This window comes from Crocodylus siamensis, chromosome 2 (genome assembly GCF_052110815.1).
Source record: "Crocodylus siamensis isolate JL-2025a chromosome 2, ASM5211081v1, whole genome shotgun sequence".
In the NCBI taxonomy this organism is placed as follows: Eukaryota; Metazoa; Chordata; order Crocodylia; family Crocodylidae; genus Crocodylus; species Crocodylus siamensis.
In genome coordinates, this window is record NC_143396.1 from 197,465,695 (window position 1) to 197,482,077 (window position 16,383).

Here is a 16,383-nt window from a genome sequence, read left to right on the forward strand (position 1 = left end):
GGGTAACTTGTCATGCGCCAAAGCACATGTGACACGAGTGTTCCCTGGGAACAAGCAGCAGTGGTGCAAGGTGCACCGCTGCTACTTGTCCCTGGGGAACCAAACATCCACGCTCATCTGCATAGGCCCCAGGAAGGGAAACAGGCACAGAAAAAGAGAGCATCCTGCCCTGCAGAAGCAGATACAAAAAAAAAAAATCAAGCGTTTCCCTTCCCGCTGCTTTACCCACTGGACCACAGGCTTTTTTCCCTTCCTTCAGTTAAACACATTCACATTTTCCACAGACACATTCTGGGGGATTTATTCTATCAGGTCAGCAAGTGCTTTAATTACCATCTTAACCTCCCACCCCACAAACAACAAAACTTTTACTATCTTGTGCCCGTAATGTGGATAGGGAGACCCAACAGTTTCTGTTGTACCACCAGGAACTGTACAGAGAAATGAATACTGTTAAATAAACACCTACTTCTGGAAAAGGCTGGTGTACATGATCCCACTTTAGCAGCTTCAGGTATGCCCGATTCTGAACAGAGACAGGACACAGCACAGGAATTCCACTAGCTGCAGGGCCACCATCAAAGGGTGAAGATAAATTTATGTGCCTTAGCTTAGTAAGATCATCTGATGCCTCCTGAAGCCAGTCTGTGACAAAGTCTAGAGAGTCTGCAAAGGGGTGGGGCGGGGAACAGGGAAAAGTATTTTTGTAAGAATCTTCTTTTGAGTCAGTTTTTACCATAATTAGTATTAAAATATTCTTACTGATATCTTTTCCCAATACCTGTTATTACCTCTTGATAAATTTTATTTACTGCTTGAAGAAGGACCTCTGAAGGATATCAAAACAGAGAAACTGTAAAAATCATAAATAGTATGGCCAGGTATTGCCTGAAGAAACCAAATCGTTGGCTGGAAGCACAGCAGACTAATATTGGTGCTGGTTTTAAGGTGTCCTACATTATACCAATTTCAGTTGGTAGGGTTTTTGTTTTTTTCCCTAATAAAAAACTGCTCTTCCAGGAGATTTCTCAAGTCCAAGTCCAGGGACCCTGGCTATTACTTACTACATAAGCAACAGAAAATATACCAAAATATTGATTTACGGCAATGATCATCAACCAGGGTGCTAAAAGTATCTTGGGGTGCTGCAAGATTTTTCAAAGGATGTCACAGGAAGTGCAAAAAGATAAGGGAGGAGTGAGGAGATAAGTTGATAAGAGCAGGCTCAGGCTCTATGACTACTTGCAGATGTTAAAAAAAAAAAAAATGAATGAAAAAAGATGCTTTAATAGAAGCAGCAGCATGTTTCTCTGACCCAGCTCTGAAGTCTCTGTATAAATCAGGTGCTTCAGCTGGGCTTTTTGGCACTTTTAGCTGAGGCTGATTCAATCAGCTATTAGATAAAAGTCCCAAAAAAAATTCAGCTAAAGCACCTGATTCATACAGGCATTGGGTAAGCCAGGTCCAACTAAGGTGCTGAGTTCAAAATAAAACAAAATGCAAAAGGCGGGGGGGAAGATGAGGAAGCAGGGTGTTTGTTTGTTTTTATGTCTGTAAGCAGCCTGCTTTGCTGCTCCCCTACTCCCACTCCCTTAGCAAGGAGGTAAGCACAGTAATAAACATATTCGTTTTTGAAATGAGGTGTTGCTCAATTCACAGAAATTATGAAGGGGTGCCTTGAGTTGAGAACCACCGATCTGGGGGGTTTTTTTGCAGCCTACAGGCAGACATAATATATAGGACAACACAGAACAAAAGTCATACTTGGCTGTTTCTCAAGAAGCTCCTGAAACTTCTTTCTTTCATATTCAACAGACTGCTGCATTAGGTGTGGCCTAATACTACTGACAGCAAAGTTGGCCATGTCCATTTTCATTAAGTCTAAGACAGAGAAAATTGCTCTGTAAGAAAAAAAGGAAAACATTAGTTTTGTTTCAGTCTGGGCTGCATGGGTGCAACACATACAGTTTTTGCAAAACTTATTTAGTGTAGATTAACCCAGGAAAAAAAAAAAAAGAGTTGCATGTAAAGTAAACAGGTATGAAAAGTATTCACATGGAGCTAGAAGTCTGGGGAACAGGAAGTAGTGATGAGGTTTGCTCCCCTGAAAGAGAACTCCTGTAAAGACAGCAATACCCTTTCCACAGAATAGTTTTCTGGGGAAAATGCATCATCATATGATAATTCTATAACATATGTTGTCTGAGTTTTCAGCCTAACAAAGGTACATGCACATACATGCAGACTATGGGCATTTATATACATGATCCAGGAGGCTGGGGTGGGGGGAAAGCACTTCAGTTAGAGCAGCTCCGAGAGCCAGTCTAATTAAAAGTGTCTGGAGCATCACATGTATCAGCATCCCTGCACTGGCAAGTGGTAGTGGGCATGCTTTAACTAAAGCTTGTTGAACCAAACTTTAGTTAAAGTGCCCCTGCTGCCATTTTTCAGCAAGGGATACTGATACACATGATGCTGGAGTCTCCTGAAGTGTGATAATTACCACACAGTAATTACCGATTAATTGCAGTGCACTGGATCAGATTACAGCATGGCAGAGCAGCCTAGATGCAGATGCACAGGTGCCCACAGTGATTTCTGCCATTTTGGGCAGCTACTCTTCAAGAAGAAACTAAATGAATAAAAAAAGACCACAAAAGAAAGCAACTTCAAAGAAGTACGATTCCAACTAAATAACATTTCCGTTCACAAAAGGTATTATCTATAGAAACATCTGCACTCAGAAACTCACAAAGTTAGAAAATGCTGTGGTCCAACAAAATATATAGAAGGTTAATATACAGCATGAGTGTGTTATCGAAATTCTCTGTAAAACTTGAAGCCTTGAACAATCTGCTTAACCAGACAGGAACACAGCCTAATCCCCTCTTACACCCTCCCCCCCCACGCTTGCCGCTCTAAGCATCTGTAGCATATTATAGCATACAAGGAAGAGGAAAATTGAACAAAGGAAGAAATGGCTGAAAACAGCATAGGTCTGAGTGAATGAGTCCTCTCTGTTCTGCATTCCTGATTATATCAACATTTGCCATCGATGACAGAAGGGAAATATAGTTTCATAGTTTCTAGGATCAGAAGGGACCCGAATAGATCATCTAGTCCCACCCGCTGCCATGGCAGGAAAGTACTGGGGTCAAACAATCCTAGCAAGCTGTACATCTAACTTCCTCTTAAAGACCTCCAGGATAGGAGCCAGCACCACTTCTCTTGGAAGTTGGTTCCAGATCCTAGCCGCCCTGACAGTGAAGTAGCGCCTCCTGATATCTAGCTTAAATCTAGCCTCTGTCAGCTTGTGACGGTTATTCCCAGTCACTCCTGGGAGTGCTTGAGGGAGCAGGGACTTCCACAGTGCCTGTTGATCCCCCCTGACTAGTCTGTAACAGGCCACTAGATCCCCGCTCAGCCTTCTCTTGTGGAGGCTGAACAGGTTCAGGTCCCATAGCCTTTCCTTTTAGGGCCTGCCCTGCTGCCCCCTGATCATGCGAGTGGCCCACCTCTGGACCCTCTCTATGTTGTCCACATCCCTCTTGAAGTGCAGCACCCAGAACTGGACGCAGTACTCCAGCTGTGGCCTGACCAGTGCCGCATAGAGGGGGAGGATCACCTCCTTGGACCTCCTTGAGATGCATCTGTGGATGCATGACAAGGTGCGGTTGGCCCTCCTGACTGCATCCCCACGCTGCCGGCCCATGTTCATCTTGGAGTCAATGACAACTCCAAGATCCTTTTCCGCTTCTGTACTGACAAGAAGGGAGTTCCCCAGCCTGCAGGTATGGTGCTGGTTGTTCCTCCCCAGGTGCATCACTTTGCACTTGTCGGTGTTGAATCCCATCCTATTCTCATCCGCTCACCCCTGTAACCCGTCCAGGTCAGATTGCAGCCTATTCCTCCCTTCTAGCGTGCCCACATCCCCCCACATCTTAGTGTCATCAGCAAATTTGAACAGGGTGCTTTTTACCCCCTTCTCCAAGTCACTGATGAAGATGTTGAACAATGCGGGCCCGAGGACCGAGCCCTGCGGAACCCCACTGCCCACATCCCTCCAGGTCAAAAATGACCCATCCATTACCACTCTCTGGGTGCGGCCCTCCAGCTAGTTGGTGACCCAATTGACTGCGTGGGTGTCGACACCACAGTCCCCCAGTTTCTTAATGAGAACAGGGTGAGAGACAGTGTTGAAGGCCTTCCAAAAGTCCAGGAAGACTATGTGCACTGCCACCCCTGCATCTAAGGATTTGGTGATCTGATCATAGAAGGCCACCAGGTTGGTCTGACAGGACCTGCCACTGATGAACCCGTGTTGGTTGCCCCTAAGCAAGACCTCCCCTGCTGGCTCCTCGTGGATATGCGCCAGAATAATTCTCTCAAAAAGCTTGCCCAGGATCGAGGTAAGACTAACTGGCCTATAGTTTCCCGGGTCCTCCTTCTTCCCCTTTTTGAAGATGGGAACCACACTGGCCTTCTTCTGGTCCTCTGGCACCACACCAGAGTACCACGAGTGCTCGTAAAGCCATGCCAGGGGTCCTGCAATGACCTCAGCCAATTCCTTTAGTACTCTAGGGTGGAGATCATCCGGACCAGCTGACTTGAATACATCCAGTCCCTCCAGAAGTTCCCTAACTAGTTCCTCACTAACCCTTGGCCCAGGTGTGCCCCCCTGGGGCCTGAGGGGGGTCCGTTGGGGGGGGTGACTTTTCCGGTCCCTGCTTAGGAAAATGGAGGCAAAGAAATCGTTAAATATGTTGGCTTTGTTGTCTGGTGTAATGACCAAATTTCCTAACGTGTCCTGCAGGGGCCCCACGTTACCCGGAAACTTCTTTTTGCCCTCTATGTATTTAAAGAAGGACTTCTTGTCGTCTTTAATCTGGGAAGACAGTCCCAGTTCCATCTCTGCCTTGGCCTTCCTGACTGCCCCCCTACATCCCCGAGCAACCACAGTATAGTCATCCCTGGCGATGGCCCCTCCTTTCCATTGGGTGTACACCTCCTTTTTAGCAAGATGTTCCCGGATGCTTTTGGTGAGCCATGGGGGCTTGTGTACCCTCCTGCTCCCTTTGATCCACATTGGGATTACCTCCCTTTGGGCTTGGAGGATAGTTTCCTTAAGGAGCAACCACTCTGCTTGGACACCTGGCTCCCCTCCTCTCTGGGACCTCGGTGCATCCCCAACTATTCTCCTTAGCCCACTGAAGTTTGCCCTCCTGAAATCCAGGGCTGCTGCTGGATGGTGAATCCCAGCAGGCAATGATCACTGTCACCCAGGTGATCGAGCACCTGCAGCCCGCTCACTAGGTCATCTCCCATGGCCAGCACCAGGTCCAACAAGGCGTCTCTCCCCTGGTGGGGCTGTGCACCTCCTGGGTTAGATGGAGGTCCTGCATTCTGGCTAAGAACCTATGTGAGCAGTCAGATCTGGCTGACTGCTCTTCCCAGCAAATGTCCGGGAAGTTCAGGTCCCCCATGCCTACCACATCCTTAGACTTCACTACCTCCATGAGCTGACCTAAGAATTCCTGGTCGAGCTCTTCCCCTTGGTTGGGAGGTCTGTAGCAGACCCCCCACTGTTAAGTATCTTTCCCCTCGACTGCCTTGTATTCTAACCCAAAGCACTTCAGAGTGCCCTTCTCCGATTCTTTGTTAATTGATGAGGAAATCTTCTTTTACTTTAATGGTAATCTCCCAATACAAAGGAAAAGAAAAAAGAAAAAGAAAAAGTAGTGTCTGATGACACAGAATTTAACAAAACTCTTCAGTTCACCAGTATCTAAAAGGCTCCTTACTACTGGCTACTGTAATTTCCAGTCCATAACTATTCCACCCCCTTCCCCCAGCTACCCCACCATGCCACTTCTAAAAATTGTAGAACGGTATTTGTGTTAACAGGCTGTATATGCCGCTAGCATATACAGGAAATATTTTGCTCTCTAACAAAAGGCTCATGTGCAAGTCTGAAATAATTGAAGTGATTCACAGCATGATTCATAAAAGTTATTTCCATACCTGAACAATGGAACAATTTCATGAATGTCTTTTAGTTTCTTAATTTCCTCATCTCTAGCTGGAGCACAGAGGGTCCCCATCATTTGAATGATGAATGATGCCAGTTTAGAAATGTCTAGGGCTCCATTTTCTGCCTCTTGCTTTATCAGGTCCAAATCAAGAACTTCAGTAATCTGATTTCTTAATCTAGAATGACCAGGCAGTAAGAAAGAGAGAAGAGTCTGAAAGAAAACAATTATCACTATATTAATTTTTTCATATCAAACATTTTTTCAATCATAGAAAAAAAGCTAAATAATTTTCTGGACTAGAAGCTAGTTCCACACTGGATGCATGTGGCATATGGCAATTTATTTTTCTAAGCCTAAATCACACAGTATCTTTTCTAAACCTCAATTTCCCTCCACCCTGTGAGTGGTTAAACTGCAGCCCAGGTGGCTTGTTAGTGTGGCTCTAGAATCCAGCGGTGAAAAAAAATTGCCACTGCTCATTCTCTCATCCCCTTGCCTGCTGCCAGATTTGGGGTCTTTGGTCACTGTTGGGGACTAAAATCAGAGGCTGGGGAAAGGAGAGCAACAGCACTCGCCCCCTAGGTTCCAGAGCCACAAGACAGAGACACTAACAACCAACTACTCTACCGCCAGAGGTCCAAATCCAGTCCGTGGAGCCTAAGGAGTTGGACACCCTTGCTCCTTAGATTCTAAGTTCTTTGGGAAAGGATCATCTTTTGGGGTGGAGGACACGCACACACATTATGCCAGTCTTTGACTGCACCCTCTAGATGCTGCATAATTATTGCATTTTCTCACATACAGCATGTCCCAGAATATAATGAGCACTTTTTTTGCAAAGCAGGATGAGGAGAAGGTTTTTCTAGAATCATGGCTGCATAGAGCAGGGACAAGGTATACTCTTCAGCCGACTTACCCTCCCTTTCCTGCTCAGCTAGAGCTGAAACACCAGCTATTACTGAAGACTGGTCTCCATTAAGTAGATTTAAGATTTTGAAAAGAATTAAAGAACCTCCAAGGCTGTGAAATAGTAAGAGAGGGTAAGGACCAGTTAGAAGACAGCAGAATTATCCTAAAAAAGGTTAGCTTAATTATGGGACTATCAAGACCATTAAAAAGGAGAGACAACTGTTAATACTTTTGGAGCAAGGGTGGGTAAAATATGGCCCATGGGCCGTATCCAGCTCACCAAGAGATTCTATCCGGCCTGTAGATAAGTTTTGCATATACCTGTATGATGTTCATGAACAAGTGTTATTTTGATCAAGTGTGGAAACATCATGAAAGATGGAGAACCACTGCTACACGTGTCCCTTATGCCTGCACTTGTCCACTGGAGGGCAGCAGGGCCTGATGCTCACCCTTGCCCAGAGGAGGGCAGCAGCACTTCAGGGGCAGTCTGCATCAGCAGTGTGCAGCAGCAGGAGGAAGAGCAGCATGTGCCCAGGGGCCTTCTGTGCATGGACAGAGTGGCAAAGCATCCCAGAAGTGTCCCACAGGGAAATGAGTGGCAGCCCTGCCTCATGCATCCCTTCCCGAACACTCTCAAGGCCTGGGGGGCTGCGGCTGACCAGTAGGCAGACACAGGCTGCTCCTCCATGGAGCTGGTGCTGATGGGACACTGGTCCGCACTGCCTGCCCTGTGCCCATGCAAATTCACGGCTCTTGGGGAGCCTGCAGCAGTCACACTGCACTCCAGGTGGTGGTGGTGGACATGGTGCTCCCAGCATGCCCGGCACCACCCAGCCTCACTCCATAGCAGGTAGTGCAGCGTAGCCTGCACCAGGTCAGCAGCGAGGCGGCCCGGAGGGTGAGGGTGCAAGGGAAGTTGTGTGAAAAACTGTGGCAATGCAGTTGTCTGTGGTGACTTGGGAACTGTTTATGAAAATACATTTGGAATACTGAGTGGTAATTTAGGAACTTTTTCTGAAAAAGTGTGAAAACGTGAGCTTTTCAGTGTGGAAAACTGGTAATTGTGTGAGGTAATTTGGGAACTTATTTTTGGGACTGCGTGGGGAAATATGGTGATGTGCAAAAAACAAAAGTTACAGCATTTATAGTATGGAGTTTATAGTATAAATGCCATAATTTTTAAGTAGAGCTGTTGTTAAACACCATTAATTGCATGTGTGCAGCCCTCAACAGTTCACCAAAACTTGTTAAATGGCCCTCCAGTCCAAATGATTGTCCACCCCTGCTCTAGAGTGATGAACAAAGAGCTATTAAGTAAACTGACTCCCTGAGCTGCCTGAAAAGTAATGCAACAGCCGCACAGCGAGACTGGAATCAAAGCCAAGTGCTTCTATCCTGGGCAGAAAATCAGCTTCCCAACTTAATACATGCACCTCAATTCTATGGGGCTGATTTTTTGGAGAAAGGTGCATATGTACATGAGTAAATATGGTAACAATACCAACCCATTATTCAACTATGAAGTTAACGTTGAAGCAACCTTACTTTCATCTCCTATACTGCTTGGTATGTTTGGCTCTCATATCTGACTGTTTCTTCCCCAGGCAGATGCATACAGTCCACAGGTAAAAGGTTATCATCTACACCGTCACTAAACATTTTACATCAATATATTACAACTGTAGCATTAACAGGTTACTTTATAAGTAAGCATTGTTTGCATACTTGTATCCATTTGTGTCATAATTTACAGAAATGTTTGTGCCATATAATTAGAATAACTGTAAGTCTCAGTTTGGCCAGGACCAGATTTCTTAGTTTGGTGAAAGTGTAAACTAATGTCCTGTGCCACCCTGCCCGGCCCACCTTCTTCTGATCAGCAGGTGGAGGCAGGGAGCAGGCTGGCCTGGGCACTGCTACTCTTGCCTCGGGTAAGGATCAGCCAGGGTGGGGGAAGTGCTGCTAGAAGCATGGGCTGCTTTTGCGTGCATGTGTGGTGCCCCATGTAAACTTGTATTTTGGCACCCTCCTGAGCAGCAGCTGGGGGTCGGGGAGGACAGCAGGCTGGGCTGGGCATTGCTCCTCCTGTCAGGGATGAGGATTAGCCGGGGGGGGGGGGGGGGGCTGGCAATGTCCAGGATTTCCTAAAAAAAATAATATGGTTACCCTACATTATATCATCTTACCTCTTTTACCTCCCCCAGAAGTTTAATTGAATGATCGTATGTTGGTGGATCTTCATTTAACTGGGCTTCCAGACAATCCCAAAAGGCTTTGTGTACAATCTCTCTCACTTTTTTCTCCAAGCTGTGAGTAAACACAATATCAGAAGCTAATACTTGAATCTGCAATCACAATTAACATTGTTAAAGAATGCTATATATAAATTAGCAACGTTTAGAGAAGAACCCTTGCCATTTTAACCAGGAAGCAGACAAACAAAAAACCCAACAACAAGCAAACCAAAAAACCCCCTAAAAAATGGATTTACAATGACTAACATGACAGAAACATACAAAGAAATTTACAAATACAAAATCTTTCAAAGCAAGTGGTGAAGGATAAATTCTAAAAGTAACCCAGTAAAGAAAGGGAAGATAATAATCAAGTTATAAATTTGTCTCCTCAGATTCCTATGAACAATGTCAGTGTTTTATAGCAGTACTTAACTAAATGTCCTAGAAGTGATACAAGTCCCCTAAGTAAAATTCAAAAGGTTTAATGCAGAATGTATTACTCATGAGGAATTTACCTCATAGCAAAGAGCACAAGTCACGGTTTTTCCATACACTTGAGCATTAAAGATTTGAGCTGGAGAGCCAAATTCAAAGTTGCTGTGAACTCTGAAATAACTTCATTGGTTCAATCAGTAATTCCTACTTCTAATTTTTTTATTCAGTTAATTTTACTTCAGCAGCATTGCACAAACTCGCATCAAATCTGAAGCCAACACATTCTTGAGGAAATTAAAATACTATTTTATGCAAGCAGCATAGAAAAGCTTGCGGTTCTCATTCCACTAACCATGAAAGCTCAAGCAATGCCTGAAAATGAAAAAAATACAGTTATTTACTCCATAGCTATTCTAGCCCTTTGAGCCATTGTCAGAATTTGCTCTTGCACACAGACCGTATCTCCTCATGCTTCCATTTAAGGGTATAAAAGGCCCTGACCTCACATGATTCAAAATGTCTATTAGCTAAGAACACAAAGCAGGGATGAAGAGGTGGTCATGGGATGGACATACAATATACTGAAGAACCATTTAGTACTTTTAGTCAGCATGAATTCTACTGCAGATAACTGGCAAGCACTCTACCCTTTGGGGAGGTAAGGATGAGTACCAGCTGGATCAGCTGAACACAAACTGGAGCTCTACTCTTCCAAATCTGGCATCAGATTTCAAAGCCTAGCCCCTTACAAAGTTTTAAAACATATATTCAGCTGCCTTGCATCTCTCAAATGTGGATGTTCTGGAGGCAGAACAAAAGTGCCGCTGGAGCTCTGGCAGAAAGCCTTCAGAGTCAACATGCATGGCACGCATGTCATCTGGTGGCATAAAACAATACAGTGACTGAATGGGAACTCATTGCAAGGAAATAACCTGTCCCGAAGAGGGGCACCTTAGTGCTATGAAGAGGGACAGGGACAGACTGAATACCATCAACACAGAACATAACAGCACACAATAGAACGTCATCCTTCATGGAGGACAAAGCTTAGGGCAGTGGTCTCCAACCTTTTTATAATGAAGATCACTTTTTGTAAATAAAGGGTGCCCCTGCCCCGCCCCGCTCCGCCAGCCTCTGCCCTGCCTCCCAGACAAGCTGCCTGGGTTCTGACCCTACTCTCCCAGCCTGGCCTGGGCAGCAGCAGGCGGGGCTCAGCCCAGCCCAGCCCAGCCCAGCCCCATGTATCCTGCTTCTTCCAGTCGTGGAGCCTCCAACAGACTGAGATCAGCTGTCAAAGGTTCCATGATCGACCAGTTAATCAAGATCGACTGGCTGGTGGTGACCACTGGCTTGTGGGAAAGATGACAAAGAAGATCATCAGCTGGTTCAAATGAAACCCAGACACCCCCTTCAAGCTGAATTTTGCATGATTTCTCAATACCACATTGTCCTTAGCAGAGGCTTTATAAATAGTTTCCTTGGATCCTTCTCCTAGACCAGGTAACGGAAACCCAAGTCATTTCCAAAAATCAGACTGTGAATAGTGTATTCCATGAGCTTCCAAGAGACAACATTTTTGTGCCATGACAGGGCAGATGCAGAAACTGGTGGCTGTGAGGATAGCTGAATTAAAAAAAAAATTAATATATATAAAATATTGCCATTTGGGGAAGGACATTGTGTTGAAGACTAATGTTAATCTGGGGGTGATATCATCCTAACCAAAGGCTGCACTGTTGTTTTAAGCAGACTTCCCATGTGACAGAGGCCAAGAAACATGGCTTCCTATAAGCAGACTGGACTGAGACATGGAAGGACAAATCCTGCAGTTTGAGAGCCTGGATTTATAGAGATAGAATATTGGAGGCAAATATTACCATACTGAATCTGAGTTGACATTACATGCTTGATCAGGTTCTTCAGGTCTAGGACAGGATAAAGACATGGGTTCTTTGAAATAAACCCTTTACCTGTGTTCCTGAGAAGACTTCTGCTACATTTCCCTTAAATGGCCAAGAGAGTGGCTACTCTGAGTTCCCTAGGAATACAGGACAACTGCAGCCAGGAAGCTCAGAGCAAAAGTAATAGCTGCAGCCACAAACCTGGAGGAGGTCTTAATCATTCACTGACACCTTTAGTACTTCTCTTTCAGTTGCTCTCCACACCCTTGAGAAGTTGGAAAGGAGAAGTGATACTGCCCTCTACTATGCCAGGAAGCTGTTTCATAATCCTCACTTGCTAATTCACAATGTAGAAATGTAGAGAGACTGAAGAAGGCTTTTCTGCCAAAGAGGTCCAGGTTTTCTGGACCCGTTTCCTGGAGTTCATCCCTTCAAACTGTTACTGGTTTTTTTCCTAGAACCCTGGGGACAATGAGTGATCCCAGTGCAAGACAGGTATAAATTGGGCATGGGACCCAATTCCTTCCAATCATGTAGACATAGAAACAAGCAGCATGCACTAAAATGTCCTTCACTGATTTCCTGAAGAACTGTCCTGTCTATAGAATAATCCAGGAAAACACATACAAATTAATGTTGTCTTAGTATCTTGTGTGTCCACAACCCCAAATAAGAACTCCTAGAATACAAGCACAGGGAGAGGAGGGAGGACTGCCTCTCTAGGGAGACAATAAAGTTATATGTGGGGAAGGAAATTGAAATGTTTCCTATGACTGTTTGTTTCAGTCTGAAGTGACTTGAATATAATTGGGGAGGGTGCCCCAATTATCAACACCAGAGGAGATCAGGAAATCCTCCACTTGGGGGAAGACTTGTCCATGCCCTAAATCAGGACTGATGGGCCTCCACAGAGACAAGATGCTATACTGTACTGATGGTGGGCCATCTACTGCCTTCTTGTAAAAGGTTCCAATACTGAATATTTCTGGAATAGCCTGGACCAGTAGGTGACAAAGTATCTAAAAGATCTGTCTGCTGTGCTTGGGCAAAGAAGTGTTGGGGGGGGGGGGGGAGGGGGGTGCACGACAGTGACAATGACGGCACTGTCTGAAGATGGTGCCTGTATCAAATACATGCGAGTATGCAGTAAGATCCAGTGACTTATACCCCAAAAACAATAATTTATTCTAATAGCACCAAAGAAAAAATCACAGAAGTAAGGAAACCGTAGTGCTAGAATGAAAGAACAGAGAAAAGCCAAGACAGATGAAATGATTCTTGTCATAACATTATTTCCCCAAAGGACTCTGCATATTCTACTCTTCATGTGCAGATGAGTGAAAGACAAACAGTAATTTCCATAAGTCACCACCTTACCTGCCTTCTGGTAATTCAGTTGGTTTAATTCGAAAGTCTCCATTGACTACAATTTCATGTGCCAGTGCCATGTTGGTAACTCCTTTTGCTGTTTCCATCAGTTCTTCTGCTGATACAAACCGAGGGGGACTAGCTGTAACATAAATTAAGTAACAGATATTTAATCTTGAGAAGTTAAGGGCCAAGATTATAAGCCCCATCATTTATGGCCTCCCCATTCACTTGCTTGATAATACAAAGAGCAGCAGAACCAGCGGACTTTCCCAGCTGAGGATCCCCAGTCTTAGATCTGCTCAGTTTTCCCAGCTGACGATCCCCAGTCTTATATCTATCATTGCCACTTCTAAGGACCACATCCCCAGCAATGTTGTGCTCCAGAAGTCACCAGCTGACGCTCTACACCCTAACACGCCTCCAACTTCTGCTGCTTCCAGTCCTTCTCTAGAAATGGTTAGAATAAATCTGCACCTTTAGTAGGGCCAACTCATTTCGGAGTAGCACCAGTTACAAGGGTCGTTGACTGCAGAGTAGGCCCAGGCCCTGCATTTGGGCTTTGGCTGCTCTATGCTTCACAACCTAAACCAACTGTATTTGTTACCCTACAGCCTGGCTTCTGCTTGGTTCTCTGCTTCTGCTTACCATACTTGTTAGTGTTCTTGATTCCCTGACTTCTGACACTGCCAGCCTATGGATATGAATAATACTTACTGGGTGCATCTACATGTGCACTTAGCTTGTAGCAATAAATTCTGGCATGGTTTGTACCAGAATTTATTACTTCTGGGTGTAGCATTTACACGTGCATCCAGGACCACAGCATGCTGAGCTGGGGTGGAGCAGCCCTGAATATCAGGCAGCCCGGGGGGAGGTGTCCAGTGTGCCAGCCCAGGTCTGCTCTAACCCAGCTCAGATGTGCTGTGGAGGGGCTGGCTGGGGCACAAGGGTACTACAGTGCAAGGCTAGCTGGCTAGCAATATTCCCACACTGTAATACCCTCATGCCCCAGGCAGGCCCAGTCACCATCTGCATGCACCTTTTGTTACACGCAACTACTCTGCTGTAGTATAGTACTTGTTCTAGTACTATTGTACATCAGAGTTAGTTTATTTATGCAACCTGATATGAACGCATGTGTAGATGATACTTTACTGTGGAGTTAATTAGTCAGTGCTGCAGTAAAGTGCACATGTAAGGCTTCGACTCTAGTTCTGATCCTCTTGTATAGCCTCAGCCCCTGGTCTGGATCCTCCTCTGAGTTCGGTACTTGTTTACGTACGTATTCCTTCAGACTGTCTCTGACCCATTCTTACAGTAGCAAACCTCTTTTAGGACTACAGAGTCAAGTCCTTCCCATAAGGAAGTGGGGAAAGCATTATTTTAAAACAGGTAAATAACTTAATTATTTTTATACCCCACACCTTTTCCCCTCTAAAACTAGTAACTGAAAGTTGATGTGTGCATCTTAACTGAGTAAAATGATTCTGAACAGTTTGGTTAATAGGAAGAGTCCTTCTGCATTCTGCCAAATAAGATATGCATCTTATTTGGGGGAATGTTCTATATGAAGAAATACAGTAAAATGGAGCCAACAAGATGCCACCTCACTGCTTATTCCTGGAGATTACTATTGTACCTCATTCCCCAATTATCATGTGTACAAATTCATATGGACTGTACACTCCTCAGGGCAGTGAGCTCATCTATAAAGCAGTCTAGCATAAACAATACTAAGAAATAACAAAATCATGGCCAACTCCTTCATTTCTACTCTTACATCAAGTTCTTTCCCCCTTCTTTCCTGAAACCAGTGTCTTGCCATTCCTAACTTAATAATGACTAACAGGGGGCCTATCTCCACGTAGCCCGCCCACCTGTTCTTAGGCAAACTGCCTGCTTTCTCACCCACCATGCCTTGGTCTCAATTGATTAATTAATAGATGTAATTAGGTGGGAGGCTGCCCATTTACTGCCCCGCTGTTAGAGGGCGCCATCTGCAGCTCCATTCCTTCCCTACACCGCAGCCCAAGCCTCGCAGATGACATCATGATGTTATCGTATGTGCCAGTCCCCCATGATGGGCTCCAGAATCCTGCTGTAGGACCCCCACCCCAGTTCCTCCCTTCAGGCAAACTCTGCTGCTATCATACTGGGCCATATCTCTTCCTGCCACTGGTTCCCCTTCGGGTGTGGTCCCCTCACTGGGACCTTCAGCTCACACTAGCCCCAGCCCCCATCCAGGCCAGTTGGGACCCCAGGCCCCTGGCTCTTGGGCATCCCTCCAGTGGGCCTCCTTGCCCTTCTGACCCTCCTGGTCCTGGCCCCTGCCTGGGCCAGTCAGGGGAAGCTCTGGCAGGCCTTGATGTATGACCCATACTCTTATTCTGGGGTCCTCCTCTCTGGGTCCTCCTCCACAGATGTGGGGAGCTAGGGTTACCTCACACCACAACTGGTGCCTCAGGGTCTCACAGGGGACTCTCACTCCCCCCCGGGCATCAGGTCGTGGTGCTACTACCAGTGTTATATTCGACCCACACTCTGCCTCCCCACATTGGAGGACTTACTGGGGTCAGGACTCAGCGCGCTCTCTCTCTCTCTGGCTGAGCCCCCTCTCCCTTCACAGGGCTCCACACGCTGCCCCCCCACCACACTGGGGGCTCCACACTGCTCGTAACGTCCCCTTTACTTGGGGTCTCGGGGCTTCCCTCCACAGGTGGGCTCAGGTGGCCGTAGCTGTTCCTGGCCCCAACTCTCCTCTTCGGGGTCTCAAACCCCAACAGGGCTCAGGCGGCCTTGGCTGTACCTGGCCTCCAACTCTCCTCCTCGGGGCATGCACCCCCACAACTACCTCCAGTGTACTTAACCCACCTTAAGGTGAGGGCTAGAGGTTAAGAAGCCCCGACCTGCCTTTCACCGAGGTGATCACTGGCCTGACATTTCCTGGGGGCTCCCATGGCACTGGGAGCTCCACCAGGCCACCCACTCCCGACAGGGTGTAGTTTCCGGTTGTACCCAGGACCAGGAGCCTCCTACCATCAGCTACAGCTCCTCCCTTACCTCCAGATGAAACTCAGCAGCCCTCACGCCAGGCGATGTTGTTGGCTGCCCTCTAGCAGCCAAACTGCCTTGTTTATATAGGCAGCCCTGAGCCTAAAATGGCCGCCTCATTAGGCACCTGGAAACTGCCAGCCCCGGGTCCTTAACATGGCAGGCACACACAGTGCCCTGCCACACTGACCTTGAGACTTAAATATGGTGCTGATGCTGAAAGGCTCTTTCCGTTTAAATCTAAATAATTCACAACAAGAAACAGTTCACAGCAAATAGCGTGAAACCGTAGTACAAGTACCACTCTGTTATGCAGCAGAAAAATGAAAGGGAGGAGGTGGCATACCTGCACCCTATAGAATGAAAGTCAGGTCTGGCCTTCAGGTAGGAAAAGGAAGCCTGCTGGTGCAGAAGTTGGAAGGTGAAAAGGTCACTGGCTAGTAC

The 16,383-nt window shown here is 46.1% G+C and overlaps 1 protein-coding gene across 1 annotated transcript in view; it reads right to left on the reverse strand.

Moving 5' to 3' along the window:
* Positions 1 to 16,383, reverse strand: part of TCP11L1 (t-complex 11 like 1) — a 45,128-nt gene that overhangs the window by 18,461 nt on the left and 10,284 nt on the right. The window contains exons 3-7 of the mRNA XM_090032790.1: positions 12,895 to 13,027; positions 9,131 to 9,251; positions 6,022 to 6,242; positions 1,765 to 1,901; positions 470 to 666 (exon numbers count right to left, since the gene is read on the reverse strand). Coding sequence (XP_089888916.1) covers positions 470 to 666; positions 1,765 to 1,901; positions 6,022 to 6,242; positions 9,131 to 9,251; positions 12,895 to 13,027 — 809 coding nt within the window. The remainder of the gene's footprint in view (positions 1 to 469; positions 667 to 1,764; positions 1,902 to 6,021; positions 6,243 to 9,130; positions 9,252 to 12,894; positions 13,028 to 16,383) is intronic.